The sequence below is a fragment of the Eublepharis macularius genome, chromosome 11 (assembly GCF_028583425.1).
Source record: "Eublepharis macularius isolate TG4126 chromosome 11, MPM_Emac_v1.0, whole genome shotgun sequence".
Taxonomy (NCBI): Eukaryota; Metazoa; Chordata; class Lepidosauria; order Squamata; family Eublepharidae; genus Eublepharis; species Eublepharis macularius.
The window spans coordinates 74,863,371-74,877,523 of NC_072800.1; the positions used below are offsets into that span (position 1 = coordinate 74,863,371).

Below are 14,153 nucleotides of genomic sequence, written 5' to 3' on the forward strand. Positions count from 1 at the left end.
TTTTAACTATTCAATAGGGCCTCTGGGTTTTTTTTTGGGGGGGGGGCTTTGTTTGCCTTTATTTTATATTATCTCTGACCATGTGGCATGCAGTAATGCATAGTTATCCCACTCTCCTACTCTCAGATTTCACCCTTATGAGAATTCAAACATCATACTAGTAAAATCCGAATGGCAATTTGCTATAATATTACCAATTAGTGAGCGCTCCTGAAAAGTTTTCAGAGTCGCGGATAATAGTTTCCTTACCTATTCCCACTGCTTGTGAACAAGCAGATAGATATCACCAAAGTATGCTGCTTGTAGAATATGTATTTTATTATAATAGACTATTCAGAGTTTCCCAAAAACAGAGCTATCACACCTGTTAATTTATTTTCAGTAAGGGATACTATATATCATAGCTGTCTTAAACACTAACAAATTTACTGTGGCATAAGCTGCTTTTGTGGGCCAGATCCTTCTTTATCAGACATAGGAAATGAGGAAAGTCGCTGTTCTTGATTTTAAACAAAGGCTGCCATGGCAAGTAATACGAAAAAAGCAGTAGGTGTATCAAATTACTATGTGTAGCAAACATGCATACAAGATCTAATCAAAGACGAGATCCAATCACAGTGGATATAACCTACTCCTGACAAGAGGCCACTTTAGATTAATTATCCCAGTAACATGAATAACATAGCCTAATATCAGAAGGTGGTGTTGGATGATTTTTGCTATACTATGGACATAGGATGGGGTCCAAACATGAAGCAGAATGAGGTGGTAATGAAGAAGCAGAGTGCCAAGGCGCAGAAAGGACTTCAGACTGAATATGTCTGAAGTCAAGATACACCAAGCTCCCCTACATTAAGCATTCCCATGGCAATGGGAAAAAATGTGAAGGGCCAGGCTAGAAGCTCTCTCCCTCTGACACACATTTTTACATCTGAGGATTATACAGAGATTTGTTTTAACATAAGACAGCATTAAACTTAGGATTCTCTATCACCTGTATTCGGAAGTGATAAACCAACCATTTAACCATTGCAAGATTCTACCACTACATTCTACTGCATGCATAGACCTGGCCTTATTCTGGACCACTCTATGCAGCAGCATCAATTTAGAATCCATCATGCAAACAAACACTCTATCTTGTACAGAAAACCGGCAGCTTTCTACGCATGCCCAAGTATCCCCAGGTACCAACAGGAGCACACTACATAATGCACTGTATACCACCAAATGCTATAACCAGAGTAACTGGCTTTTGCTTCACACTTTCAGATAGACCAATGGCTTTAATATTTACATCAGGCATATTCAGGAGAGGAAAAAAAAACTGATACTTAGGGATTATCTAGCAGAAGAGAAGCCATCTATAGCTCACAACTAAAACCTCTTGCTCATCTTTAAGAAGAGAAGACCCACCCTGGAAGGCTTTCCTCTTACAGATGTTGCTTCTAGTATAAAGCAACTTCTTACCAGTTGGACCAAACAGAGAAACAAATCTAGGAATTAGCCTCTGCAACAAGCTCTACTGAGAACTCTCTTGGTGAACCTACTTAAGCAATACTATCACAAAACAAACAACTCTGATTATACACTGGTTGATTGTGTAAAAAGCTTCTGAAACTACACCTTTTAAATATGTTATATAAAATCACCTGCCAACAATACACTTCTTTCAATGTACTTACTCCAAAGGGATCAATATCCGTGCAAAAGAATAAAGAGGTACAGATGAGATGTTAAACATGGTAGTACATACAAACTAGAGGAGAAACAATTTCCCAGGCATTGTGCACCAAACATTAAAGTTGCCATGCTCCATAGAGTAAGTTTAGACGCCAGTATGAAGTCAATGAGTCAAAATTTGTCAGCAAATTTGACAAACTGGGTCTCAGTGAATATATGAGATGGCTAGATCATTACAAAAAATTAAGTACTCCTCTAACGGTTTATTTACACTATCCTTTCATCACCAGTGGTCTTTGGGTGGGAGTGTGTAACACCCAACTTAATTGGATCTTGTCTTCAGTTGTGCTCTACCTAGTAATGTGACATACCTGCCTCCTGCTTTGATTTGCCTTTTGGCAAACTTAGTTTAATATTCCCCCTTTACATGGCATATGAGTACCTACCAAGGTGAGGACTTCATGGGTCTGAAGAAATTTTATGTCATAATAAATTAGAACGCCACAGATTTCTTGTTCTTGCTGCAACATGGGTGCACATTTGGGAATTCTCCACTGAAAGAAGTACTGTGCGACATGCCCCTTGGCTGCAATTCTAAACCTGTTTTCCTAGAGGTAAATGTCAGGCTAAGCTGCCCTGAATGTATATTGGCATTTGTATGGGGGGTATGATCTCAGCTTGAGCTAGAACCGGAGCTGGATACTTCGGTTGAATCTGGAGTTAGGAGGCCAAGGTTTAAATTGGACCTGAAATTAGGATCCAAGTATGGTTGCAAAAAAGGTTCACTTTACTACAACTTTAGAAGGGGGGAGCAACATGGAACACTAGCCAATGAACACAGTCTATGTCATTTCAGAAATAAAACAGGGCTTTTCCCCTCACTCATGGAAGGGAACAAAGGTGCATTACAAACTTGTAGTGTTCCCCACCCCCATTATGTGCAAGCTGTACCACAAGTATTGCTCAAGAAAAGGCACCTACTATTTGTACCAAGTCTGACCAGTCCCATAGTTTCATATTGACTGTCAATTTCAGAGACTGCGGCTCATAAGGCCTTTGATGTCTGAGTAGGTAAAGGTAGTCCCCTGTGCAATCACTGAGTCATTACTGACCGAATGGGGGGGATGTTGCATCACATTCATGACGTTTTCTTGGCACTCTTTTTACAGGGTGGTTTGCCATCGCCTTCCCCAGTCATCTACACTTTACCCCCAGGAAACTGGGTACTCATTTTACCGAGCTCGGAAGGATGGAAGGCTGAGTCAACCTTGAGCCGGCTACTTGAACCTGGCTTCCGCCAGGATTGGTCATGAGCTTGGGCTGCAGTACTGCAGCTTACCACTCTGTGCCATGGGGCTCTATGATGCCTGAGTACTCCAAATATATCTTTAGGCCAAGCCCCAATTTCATCCTATGGGGTTTTCAATACAAGAGGTCCTGATGGCAAGCGCCACTAAATATAAAGGGGCTGTGTTCAGTCCAAATTTGATTGGTGCTGGAATATGAGACATACAGTCCTAAGAAGAGTTACTCCAGTCTAAGGCTATTGAAATCAATGGCTTAGAATGGAATAACTCTTCTTAGGAATCCACTGTTACTGTAGGTTAAGCAAAAAATAAAATTCTTGGCTAGTCACTGATAAGTACCAAAATCTAAAATTGAACAAAAGTAAGATATTTTACAAAATACAAATTTGGCCAACTTTGCTCTTCCAGCGTGTGCTAAGTATGCACACACTTTCACAGATTAAACTACCACAGGTCATGGGCATCTGTACACTCATCAACACATTCAACATTAAAACTGGACAGACACAGAGAATTAACTTGGTCAGGTTATATTAAGAATTCTTCATATCACATCATATTGAATCCAGATGCATGGGCAAATCAAATGCCTGGCATAACAAACAATATAATTGTAGCACGAAACAACAAACAACATAATTGCAACCTGAAGAAACATGTTGAAATAGACCACCAAAGAATAGCCTAGACTCAATACCTAAGTCCATACTCTTGGATTTTCGTGTCTTAACAAATTCCAACTGGCTGGCATCTGAAAATTGCTTTGTACGTTTTTCTGACATGCTCTGGCGTCCAAACCCCTCTCGCTGGAAGGCAAGCGCTGGATCAACATCTGGACTCAGAGTGCTGTAGGGGGAAAGAAATGGGATTATACCAACGCACATCTATCATAGTCATGCAACATCCCAATTTGCATAAAATATCACCCTCCTGTAAACTGAAAATGTAGCAACTTCAAAGGTACCCCTTTTTTCCAAGCAAGTTTACTAATAGCAGTGGCCAACTGGCAGATATATTTTCAGTGGAACTTTTTTTAAAAAAATGAGTTAATTCTGGAATTACAATGGAAAGCAATTTTCACATTGTGGAGTTCAAGTTTCTTTAGAGCTAGCCCCTTCTGTGGAAATAACTGGATGCATGTATTTAGTTAGTTAGTTAGTTAGTTTGACTTATATTCCGCCCTTCCCACAAGTGAGCTCAGGGTGGCTTCCAACAAGAATATGCAATTTAAAACATACAATAAGACTTCATAAACATATAAATCAGATAACATGAAAAAGAATCTAGGTGCCGCTAAACAATCAGGCTACTATAAAACATCATAACCAGGGCACCGCCATGATGTGAATCCAGGTAGCTGCAAAGAGAGGGCATGGTGGCCAGAAGGGGGACAAAGTGCTGGCTCCTAATCAAAGGCCCGGTGGAACATCTCCATGTTGCAGGCCCTGCAGAACTGTAAAAGGTCTCACAGGGCCTGGATCTCCATTAGGCAAACATTCCACCAGGCTGGGGCCAGAACAGAGAAAGCTCTGATCCTAGTCGAAGCCAGCCAAATGTCCCTCAGGCTAGGGACTATCAGAAGATGCTTATCTGCAGAGCACAAGGGGACATAATGGGGGACATAATAGGAGAAGTGGTCCCATAGGTATGCAGGTCCAAGTCTGTGAAGGGCTTACTAGAATCAGTACCTTGAACTGGATCCAGAACTCAACTGGGAGCCAGTGCAGCTGGTATAACACAAGGTAGATCACTGGAAGACCCATAAGAATGGCCTAATTGGTAAGCAAGCATCAGTGCAGCAAAGTTGTCATTTCTACATGGTTTTATTCTGCAGGGCAGCAATAATGCCTGCAACCAGGATCATGTGATAAGTTCCTGTACTGCTGCTCAAGAGGATGGCAACGTTCATGTGGAAGCTTTCCACATGATCTGATGATCTGCAGGGTTCCTAACTGTAGGCATTACTAATGTGACACAGGAGCCATTCCCCCTCACAGAAAATCGTGCAAAACTTACGGAATGGCGGCGTCTTCATGGCACAATTTCCCATCATGACTCTGTTTCCTGGCGTGATGACATCATAAATTGTGCCACGAAAGGGAGTCATGTTAGGAAACCACGCCATGAAGACGCCGTCATTTCATAAGTTTGGTGCAATTTTCCACACGGGAAAAATGTGTAGAAACGGCCAGGGACTAGGTCATTAGAAGCATAACCATACCTCAGCAGCCATGTATTAATCAGATCTGAATTTAGAATAATGAAGGTTTTTTCCCTTAAAATAAAAATATGGAACAACTTCTATAAAGTCAGCATCCCACTACTCCATTATGACAATTTCAGATGCTTATTCATGTTAGACTATAGCAGCAAAATAAGACAGGAGTCCACCAGCACCTTACAGATTAACAAAACTTATGCCACAGTAAACTTCAAGAAGTTTAAAACCATTAGGATGATGTATTCATATTAACAGTAGAAATGAGTATTATAAAGAGAGGCCCGATTAAAACAGATTCAATCTTATGCTGAAATAACTTTTGTGAGTCTTCATTGTTTATTTGCAGAACTGTAGAGTATAACAGTTAAAAAATGAGAGAAACTTGAGCAAATGAAGGAATAATATCTTATTGGTGATTCCGCACACATTGGATAATGCACTTCCAATCCTCTTTATAGATCATTTGGAACAAATTTTTTTGTGTGCGGAACAAAAAATCCACCTTAAACGATTGATAAAGTGCATTGAAAGTGCATTATCCAACGTGTGCGGAATCAGCTGCTAAGACAATCAAGGCAATATAGTGCTTCAAGCGTTAGATTTGGATGAGGGAAACCCAGATTCAAATTCCACCGAGACTACCATCAATATGGCTTACCTCATGGGATTGTCAGGAAAATAACATTGGGGTAAAGCCATATATGCCCCATTAATACTTAGAAAAGGGGTGGGATATAAATATGATGAATTGCAATATGTGGATGAAACAAAAATAGTTACCACTGAAACATTATCAGACCAGTGACTATGTACAGATGATCGTGCATGTGGAAAGGTGTGTTCAGTTTAAAGCATGATAAACACTCGACTATGTGGGGACAGTATTCACAACTGATATGTTCATTTTGCAAACAAACCATAGTATTTAATACATGTGCTCCCTTTACTGTTTATGTGAAAGATAGCTGAGCATACCGAAGTAATTCAATTGTAACCCTACATCCAAGAGTTGCAGGCAAACATTTGTTTCTCAGGTACTATGAGCAATGCAACATTTTCACTTTTTTTCCAGATGTGCTCCCACTCCCTTCAATGTATCTAATTATTCCTAATTAAAAATCTGATAGCATTTTCATCCCACCTTTCTGCCAAGGGGAGAATAGTAAGGAGTGGTTTTCCCCTTTCTACTATGTACAACAGAACTCTGATGCTGGGTTTTGCTTGTTTGTTTTAGAAGAAAAAGCTTTGGGGAAAGTGTGTATGACTGGGGAAGCAGCACCAAAGAGGAAGCTTAACTGGTCAAATCATTCCGCTTGCACCTTTCCCCATAATGAGCTTCAAATGTGCTTATTCTCACACAGCAGGAAAAAGATAGTCATTTGAGTGGACAAACAGCATCTGCCGGAAAAGCTAAGAACTCCTCTCTAGCCTCTGCTTCTCTACTCAACCGCCCCCCCCCCCTCACAACTAACCGCTGATTTTCTGTTACACCATTTTCATGTAAATCCTGTTTCCTGTATGAAAATCACTTGTATTCACAGCCAGAGATGGGCATGAACCTAAATACGAACAAAAACAACCGCACAAACCAGTGGTTCATTGTTCCTGAACCAGTGGTTCGTTTGGTTTGTATTAAAAGGGCAGTTTAAATGCCATTTCCCCGGGGAAATGGCCATTTAAACTTTTCCTGCCCCTTGCAAGCGGCAGGGCCCTTTAAACTATCAGCTGGCCGGTGGCAGCAGGGATGTCCCCCTCGCCGCCTGCCAGCTGATAGTTTAAAGGGATCTGCTGCTTGCAAGTGGCAGGGCCCTTTAAATGGTCCAAACCTCTTGCAAGCAGCAGGAAAGGAACCTTTAAACAATTAAATGCCCCTTTCCCTGCTGCTAAGCAGCCAGAAAGGGGCATTTAAACCCTACGAATTACGAACTGGTTTGTGAACTTGCACCAGTTCGTGGGAGTTCATGGTTCATGAAAACCCATGAACCACGAACCCCATGGTTCGGGTTTTTTTAAATTTGTGCCCATGTCTATTCACAGCCAGCACCCTAAAAGCAGATATTAAAACTTAACCAGAAAGGGAATAACATAGAATGAATAGCAGCCAGTACTTTGTTGTGATGAAATCCCTCCACACAGTGATGCCTTATGTCCCCAAGTCAAGATCATCAGTCCAGGGAGACTTCTGGCCCTTGTGGAACTCAGAATCTGTGTGGGAATTAGCTGAAGATCACTCTGAAGATTGTATTTATAGTGCACATTTCTCCAAACCATAAAACCACTGCTTCAGTTTCCTTCAACTTCATTTAAGGACATGACCTCTGGTGGCTTGGTGTGGCAATCAACCCCCAAGTTCCACCTGTCTTCAGGACTCTGAACCAATCCTCAGAATTTTGCTTCAAGCAAGGCCTAGAGTCTGATCAGCCAAACAGAACTGGGGGGGGGGGGAGTGAGCCACCTCAGTTTAAAAAAGGGGGACACCAATACATTTTCTTTGGATGGGGTAACTCATCCAAAGATGGGAGTGGGGTTGGAACTTTGCTTTAAGGAATAAAACAAGCATCCTGTAAATGGTCTGTCCAGAAGCTAACTTTTCTGGTCCTCTGAGGGTTTAAAAGAGAGGTATAATGTTTTGAATGTAAATAGTTTAGATTTTATTTCTGCTTGTTAATTTGGGGTTTTTAATGTTTGTCACTGTGGTTTTATACGCAAGCTTCTGAAGTAAGGTGGAGGGGGGGCTGGATGAGTAAATGGAGTCTGACATGTTTGATTAGAAAGTTGAGGGAAAGAGTTTTCAGTCACTCTTTGTGTACTTCAGAGAAAGGCTATTCTGGCTAAGTTAGGTGAATGGAGTGGAAAAATCTGAGTGAATCTATGTGTGGATGTTTAGTGTTAGTGAAAATCTGTGTGAACAATTAAACTATGTGGCTGAGTATGAGAATATATGTTTACAAAGATATAACTATTTTTAAAACCACCAAGATTAAGAACTATCTGGAAACCAGTATTATGAAAACCTTGCAACAATCACACTTATGTTCTTATAAATTAATTCTACTTCTATTTAAGTAAGAAAGGATCTCCCTCTTTTTTACATCACAGCCACCCCCACACACTGACTGTTCTGTAATACTACCACAGATAACAAAGCCTTCCTATAATACCAGTTAAAGGGAGGTAGTCTAAGGTTAAAGCCTTTGGTGGCAGTGAAAACCTTTTGGGAATACTAAGAATGTCAGGGAGGCAGAAAGTTCACACAAACAGAACAAAATGCCACAGGTGGGGTTAGATGCTGGAAGGACAACAAAATGAGGGCGGGGGAGAGAAACTACCTGCAAACCAAGTGTAACCAAGGAGGTTGGAACAAAAGAAAGACAATATGTAAAAATATTTAATACAACTACAAATATGAATTAGAAAACACTAGTAAAAATTTTAATAAATCCATTAGAAATACAAAAGTTAGATTAAAAACATCCTCAATATGGTTCTACATATAAGTACATATAAAAACAGACACGTTTTCAACCACGTATACAGGTATTAACCATTTCATGTCTGTCTCGCTTTTTCTCCCATTCCAGGTTTGTGTGTGCTAGGTCATGTATGTTTTTGTGAATTTTTCATACTGCTGAGGAAGGCCTTTGGGCCAAAAGGCATCGGGTTTTTTGTTTCTGTACATATGGCAATGAAATTTACTATTACACCTGTATATTAGTGATTTTATTTTATAAACATTCAAGGTTTTAGTTCTTATATGTAAAACCACATCGAAGATGTTTTTAATCTAACTTTTGTATTTCTAATGGATTTATTAAATTTTATACTAGTGTTTCTAATTCATATTTTAGTTATAGTCAATAATTTTAAATATTTTCTTTTTTTTAATTCCAACCGCCCTGGTTACCCGGGGTTAGCTGTGGGATTCAAACCCCAAAGGGAAGGTGTTCTCGAAATACAAGTCTGGGTAAAACAGAGAACACCTGAAGCTCTGTGCATGTGGAGAAAAAAGGAGCCCTTGGTTGTGACCAGGACCATCCTGAGGTAAAAGTTTAAGATAACAAAAGAAAGAGCTGTAATTAAAGGTCCAAAGGCAAGGTAAGGTTTAAAGTAAAACAAACAGAAATCAGTACAAGCCACCTAGTTCTTGAACAGAAGCCTGTCAACTGTGATTAAAGAGGTCAAATTAACTTTGAACGCTGAGGAGCCCTGTTTGGGGGAAAGCATTAATTTCTCACCTCAATGTCTGTTTTGTTAACATGGCTCAGGTTCAACAAGGTAGCTCCCACTGCAGGAAAAAGCATATCCTCTGAGGAGTGAAGTTGTGAGCCAGTTGTACATTTGTGTTTTTATTATTCATGCCACACTAAATTTTTAACTCTTTCTGCAACTTATTTCCTGCAAATAAACCTTTGGTTGTTCTGTTCCAACTGTGTGCTGTTTGTCCAGTCAAAATTGCTGTGGGAAAGGGGTTTCTAACCATCTCACTATCCGGTATCATGTTATTAGGGTCACAGCTATAAACCTTTCAGGGAACACAAAGCTGCACACTTGTGTCGCCTGTTTTTATTGATATTGTGGCGGCCGAGGTTTAAACAGAAAAACCAGAGTGCGGGGGTAACAGAATAGTAAAGAGTCCAGAAGCACCTTTAAGACTAACCAACTTTATTGTAGCATAAGCTTTCCGGTACCACAGTTCTCTTTGTCAGATGCAGACTAACATGGCTAACTCCTCTGGATCTATGACTGGGGGGTAACAGGCCAGCATTCAGTACAGAAAGCCTTTTACATCAGAGATTTCCCCCCTCAGCTCTCCATCCTTCTCTTCCCACCCACCATCAGATCATGGCTGCACCACAAATGCAATCAATGGCAGTTCAAGCCATGCCACAATATATGGTAAAATAGGTGACCACCAGGCACTAACTGTCACACTTCTCTGGGGGAAATAAGGCTTCACTGTTGAGCTTTGCTCACTAAGGGAACATCTGCATTACCATGAAGCTGTCCGAGCTCTGCCAAACCCAAGTCTGACCTTTTAACCTACAATCTCTACCATGCACCTAGGCCAATTTCTATTGTTGGATGATTCCTCCCAAAGTTAAGTCCTTCCAGATCTTCCTTATTTCCATTATATAAAGTGATTCAAAGATTCAAGGCAGTCTATACACTCTAGTTAGCAGGGCTTTTTTTCTGGGAAAAGAGGTGGCGGAACTCAGTGGGTTGCCCTCGGAGAAAATGGTCACATGGCTGGTGGCCCCGCCCCCTGATCTCCAGAGGCGAGTTTAGATTGCGGTGCGGAGGGCAATCTCAACTCCCCTCTGTCTGGAGATCAGGGGGTGGGGCCACCAGCCATGTGACCATTTTCAAGAGGTTCCGGAACTCCATTCCCCCGTGTTCCCCCTGAAAAAAAGCCCTGCTAGTTAGTATAGCCATGCATTTCAAAAATGAAAATTTTAAAGTCCACAATTATTTTACAACCACCTGAATGCCCACCATTCAATGAAAATATCATTAAACATGTAATGGATGAGAAAAACACACAAAACGATATCTATTGAAACGTGAATGTTTGTTTTCCAAATTCTGGAAGTATGAATACTTGCACATTGAAAAGTCATTGAGTGTGGATGAAAGACATGCCCAAATATTTCTTTTTAATATTTCAAACCAATCTTAAAATCATATTCATTCCATTATTGTTGTAATTCATAAAACCAACAAGCAGCAAAAACTTTATTATAACAATGAAGGCTTCTGGAATGGCAGTTGATTCTTTTAAAGAATGTAACCGTATACTGACCCTCAATGTTATTAAAATTCCACTTATTAATCCTGTCTCATTGTCCCTTTGTTTTCATAACATTTTCATCCAGGATTAGGGAGATATTGTCAGGCTGGAAAAAGCTTACATTTTCGGTTGTGATTTGGAACAGCTGCCATTCTTGTTTGGATAACCCTTCTTCCATATTCTTAACTTCACCCCTTGGTGCCTTCCAGCAAAATTGTACAGCACACCTTCATTTTACAAGCCTTCCTTTGTCCATTAGCAGCAGGAAATTAATACAAAAATCCACTTCAACTGCTGTTTATTTTATTTTGCTGGGACATTTTTTAAAAAAACAAACAAACTGATTGCAGTCAACACAAGTAAGGCTCCAAACCGATGTGTCTTTTCAGAAACTCATTACTTTGTGAGGCCAGACATAAAGGTGGTTGCACTGGAAATTTCACTATATTTAATAGGGCCTTTACTCTTTCTCCCCATGTCACTAAAATGAAAAAATAGGAAAATATTCCACAACAGTGCATGTAAAATCATCTTCAAATGGGTTTTTACATTTGGATTTCCTACCGCATTCAACTGGAAAAATTTGCACCCACACAAGCATCAATTGGTGTGGAATTTGTGTGTTTTTCCCCAAATATCTTATTTTTTTAAAGCTCTAAAGCCTTTTACGTACACAATGACAAGTGTTTTAAAGAACTGCAGGCACATCTTTGCCAAGGGGGTAAAAAAAATTCCTTTTAACATAATAATCAAAGCATTTTTAGACAGGATAAGAATAATGTTGTTTAAACTTGCGTGTGTGCATGCACATGTGTGTGCACACAAATAAATAAATATAAAAAAAATAGCTGACTGATGCAAATCCAGACAAAGGGAGACTTGCTGGTGCTAATTCTTATTAAGATACTGCTGACACCGTTATACCAGACCCAGGAGAGTGGGGAACTGGGAAAATTCTCATACTTCAACCTGTGTGTGTTAATTATCACTGGAACACTAGCAGGGGGTTCCATGTAGAGGTCTTTTATTTTGCTTATTGTTAAAGATAATGATAAGGTTTACAAATTAATGACATTCTCTTGGACAAGTACAGATAACACTACCAAAAAGCAGGTCGTATTTATCTCACAAAAGATGGTAAACAAGACAAAAATAAATAATCTCCAGCTCTCCATATATACACATCACTGTATCAGCACAATATGCAGCTCACAGGGCAAGATTTGAAAGCATTTGGGGCCCGGAAAGGAAGCTTTAACAACAGTTATAGTGTTAAAACTTATGCACAAACTGCTTAATTGTAACCAATGTTCTTCGAGAGGTAACCTCTGCAGACAAACAGCCTTTGTACCTGTATGGAAGATCTACTGGAGACTCTACGAAGTTCAAGCCCAGAAACGTGCTTATGCAACTCCCATCAGGAAGGTTTCTTCCTTCCATAGATGCCATGAAGAAAGGGCTGAGTGCTCAGTTCCTTTATGGGCAATGAAAAAACATCTTCCCTGGAAGAAAGATACCCCTACAGTAGAGACTCTGATCAAGGACATGCGACTGCACAGGTGGCACAAGTAAGCAGGACAGGACAGGAACTGTGCACAGTCCCATACAGAAGATTGGCAAACTGCTGCGTCTGGCAGTGAGTGCTTGTTTCCTTTGAACAGGTTTTGGAGAACTGTTCTATCATACAGACCATAGTGTCGCTATCATGGCAGTGGTGTACTTGTTTATATTTATTTATTTTTATGTATTCATTCCACTAAGACTCAAGTTAGATGACTCAGTATGAGTCAGTACAGTCAATTTCAGAGTTGTTTCAATAAACAATATAATAAGGTATATAAAAGCAACATTGCAAAGATTTAAAACCAGCAGAAATCCAATACAGTTGAAGAAATGCTGAAACAGCATAAGCAACGCTAAGTCTAACATAATATATAACAGAGAAACTACCCAGTACGATCATATTTACAGCAACAAACAGTATATGGTAGCAAAGCCTATAGTCCCTATCCCTTTTTGCATGCATCTCTTTGAGACCACTTCCTTAAAGTACAGCCCTCCTATCTGAGTAAAAAATCCTTCTTGAATAATTCAGTTTTGGGTACTTTGCAGAAAACCAGGAGAGTGGGAGCTTTCCTGACCTCTTCAGGCAAGCCATTCCATAAGGCGGAGTCGACCACAGAGAATGCACATGTATGGGCAGCTGTTGATTTTGCCCATGTGAAGGGTGGCACCTACAGAAGGCCCTGTTCAGATATCATGGACCAAGGCCATGAAGAGCTTTGTTTGTGATAAACAATACCTTGAATTGAGCCAGGTAACGGATAACCAATGGCATGAGTGCAGAATGGAATTAATATGCATGCTGTGCCTAGCTCCCAATAATAATTATGATGCAATGTTTTGAACCAACTGGAGTACAGTGCATTATAGAAGTCAAGTCTCACTGTTACCATAGCATGTATCTGGGTGGCCAGATTGGCTGTGTCGAGGTAGGGGGCCATCTTCAAGGAGAGACTGAGATTTTAGAAAGCATTTTTGCAGCTGCCTAAACTTGCTTTTTTAGCTGTAGTGATGGCTCCAGTAGTCTCTTAGCTGGGTCTGCAAGGGGCCAGATGAACTCCATTGAACGTGGTGGGTACAATACCCTTCAAGCATCATTTCTATCTTGTCTGGGTTCAGTTTCAATTGGTTTGCTTTCAGCCATTTGACAACAGCTGCATCCCGCGGTGATTTGGTTAGTTAGATATAGAGCTAGCTGTCATCTGCATACTGCTACAAATGAATTTACATAGAAGAATAACATGGGGGATAAGACTGTACCTTGTGGAACTCCACAAGACAATTGCCACTCTGGAGATAGCTGGTCTCCATCAGCAAACATAAAGAATTCAAACAACTGTCCAGGGCTATAGACAGGGTGTACTGATAAGAGCATTGTCCAACCGGTGAAGTTGCCATTCCAGCTGATCCTGATAACCAGGTACATAAATTGGTGGAGCTCTTCCTCTCCTCTTAGTGTCTTCCACTTGGTATAGGTGATGTCTGTGCCCCTGCTGAAAGCCCCAGGCTAAGAGCCATGAGCCAAGAGCCCTTGTATTCTCTCCTTTTGGCTCGTACCAAGAGGCTCATGCCTCCATTGCAAGCCTCTGTT

General features: G+C 40.5%; 1 protein-coding gene across 1 annotated transcript in view; it reads right to left on the reverse strand.

The window, feature by feature from the left end:
- The window catches only part of PARD3 (par-3 family cell polarity regulator), a 706,595-nt gene that overhangs the window by 222,406 nt on the left and 470,036 nt on the right, over window positions 1-14,153 (reverse strand). Inside the window, exon 17 of the mRNA XM_054991157.1 lies at window positions 3,688-3,836. Within this exon, the coding sequence (XP_054847132.1) occupies window positions 3,688-3,836 (149 nt within the window). The remainder of the gene's footprint in view (window positions 1-3,687; window positions 3,837-14,153) is intronic.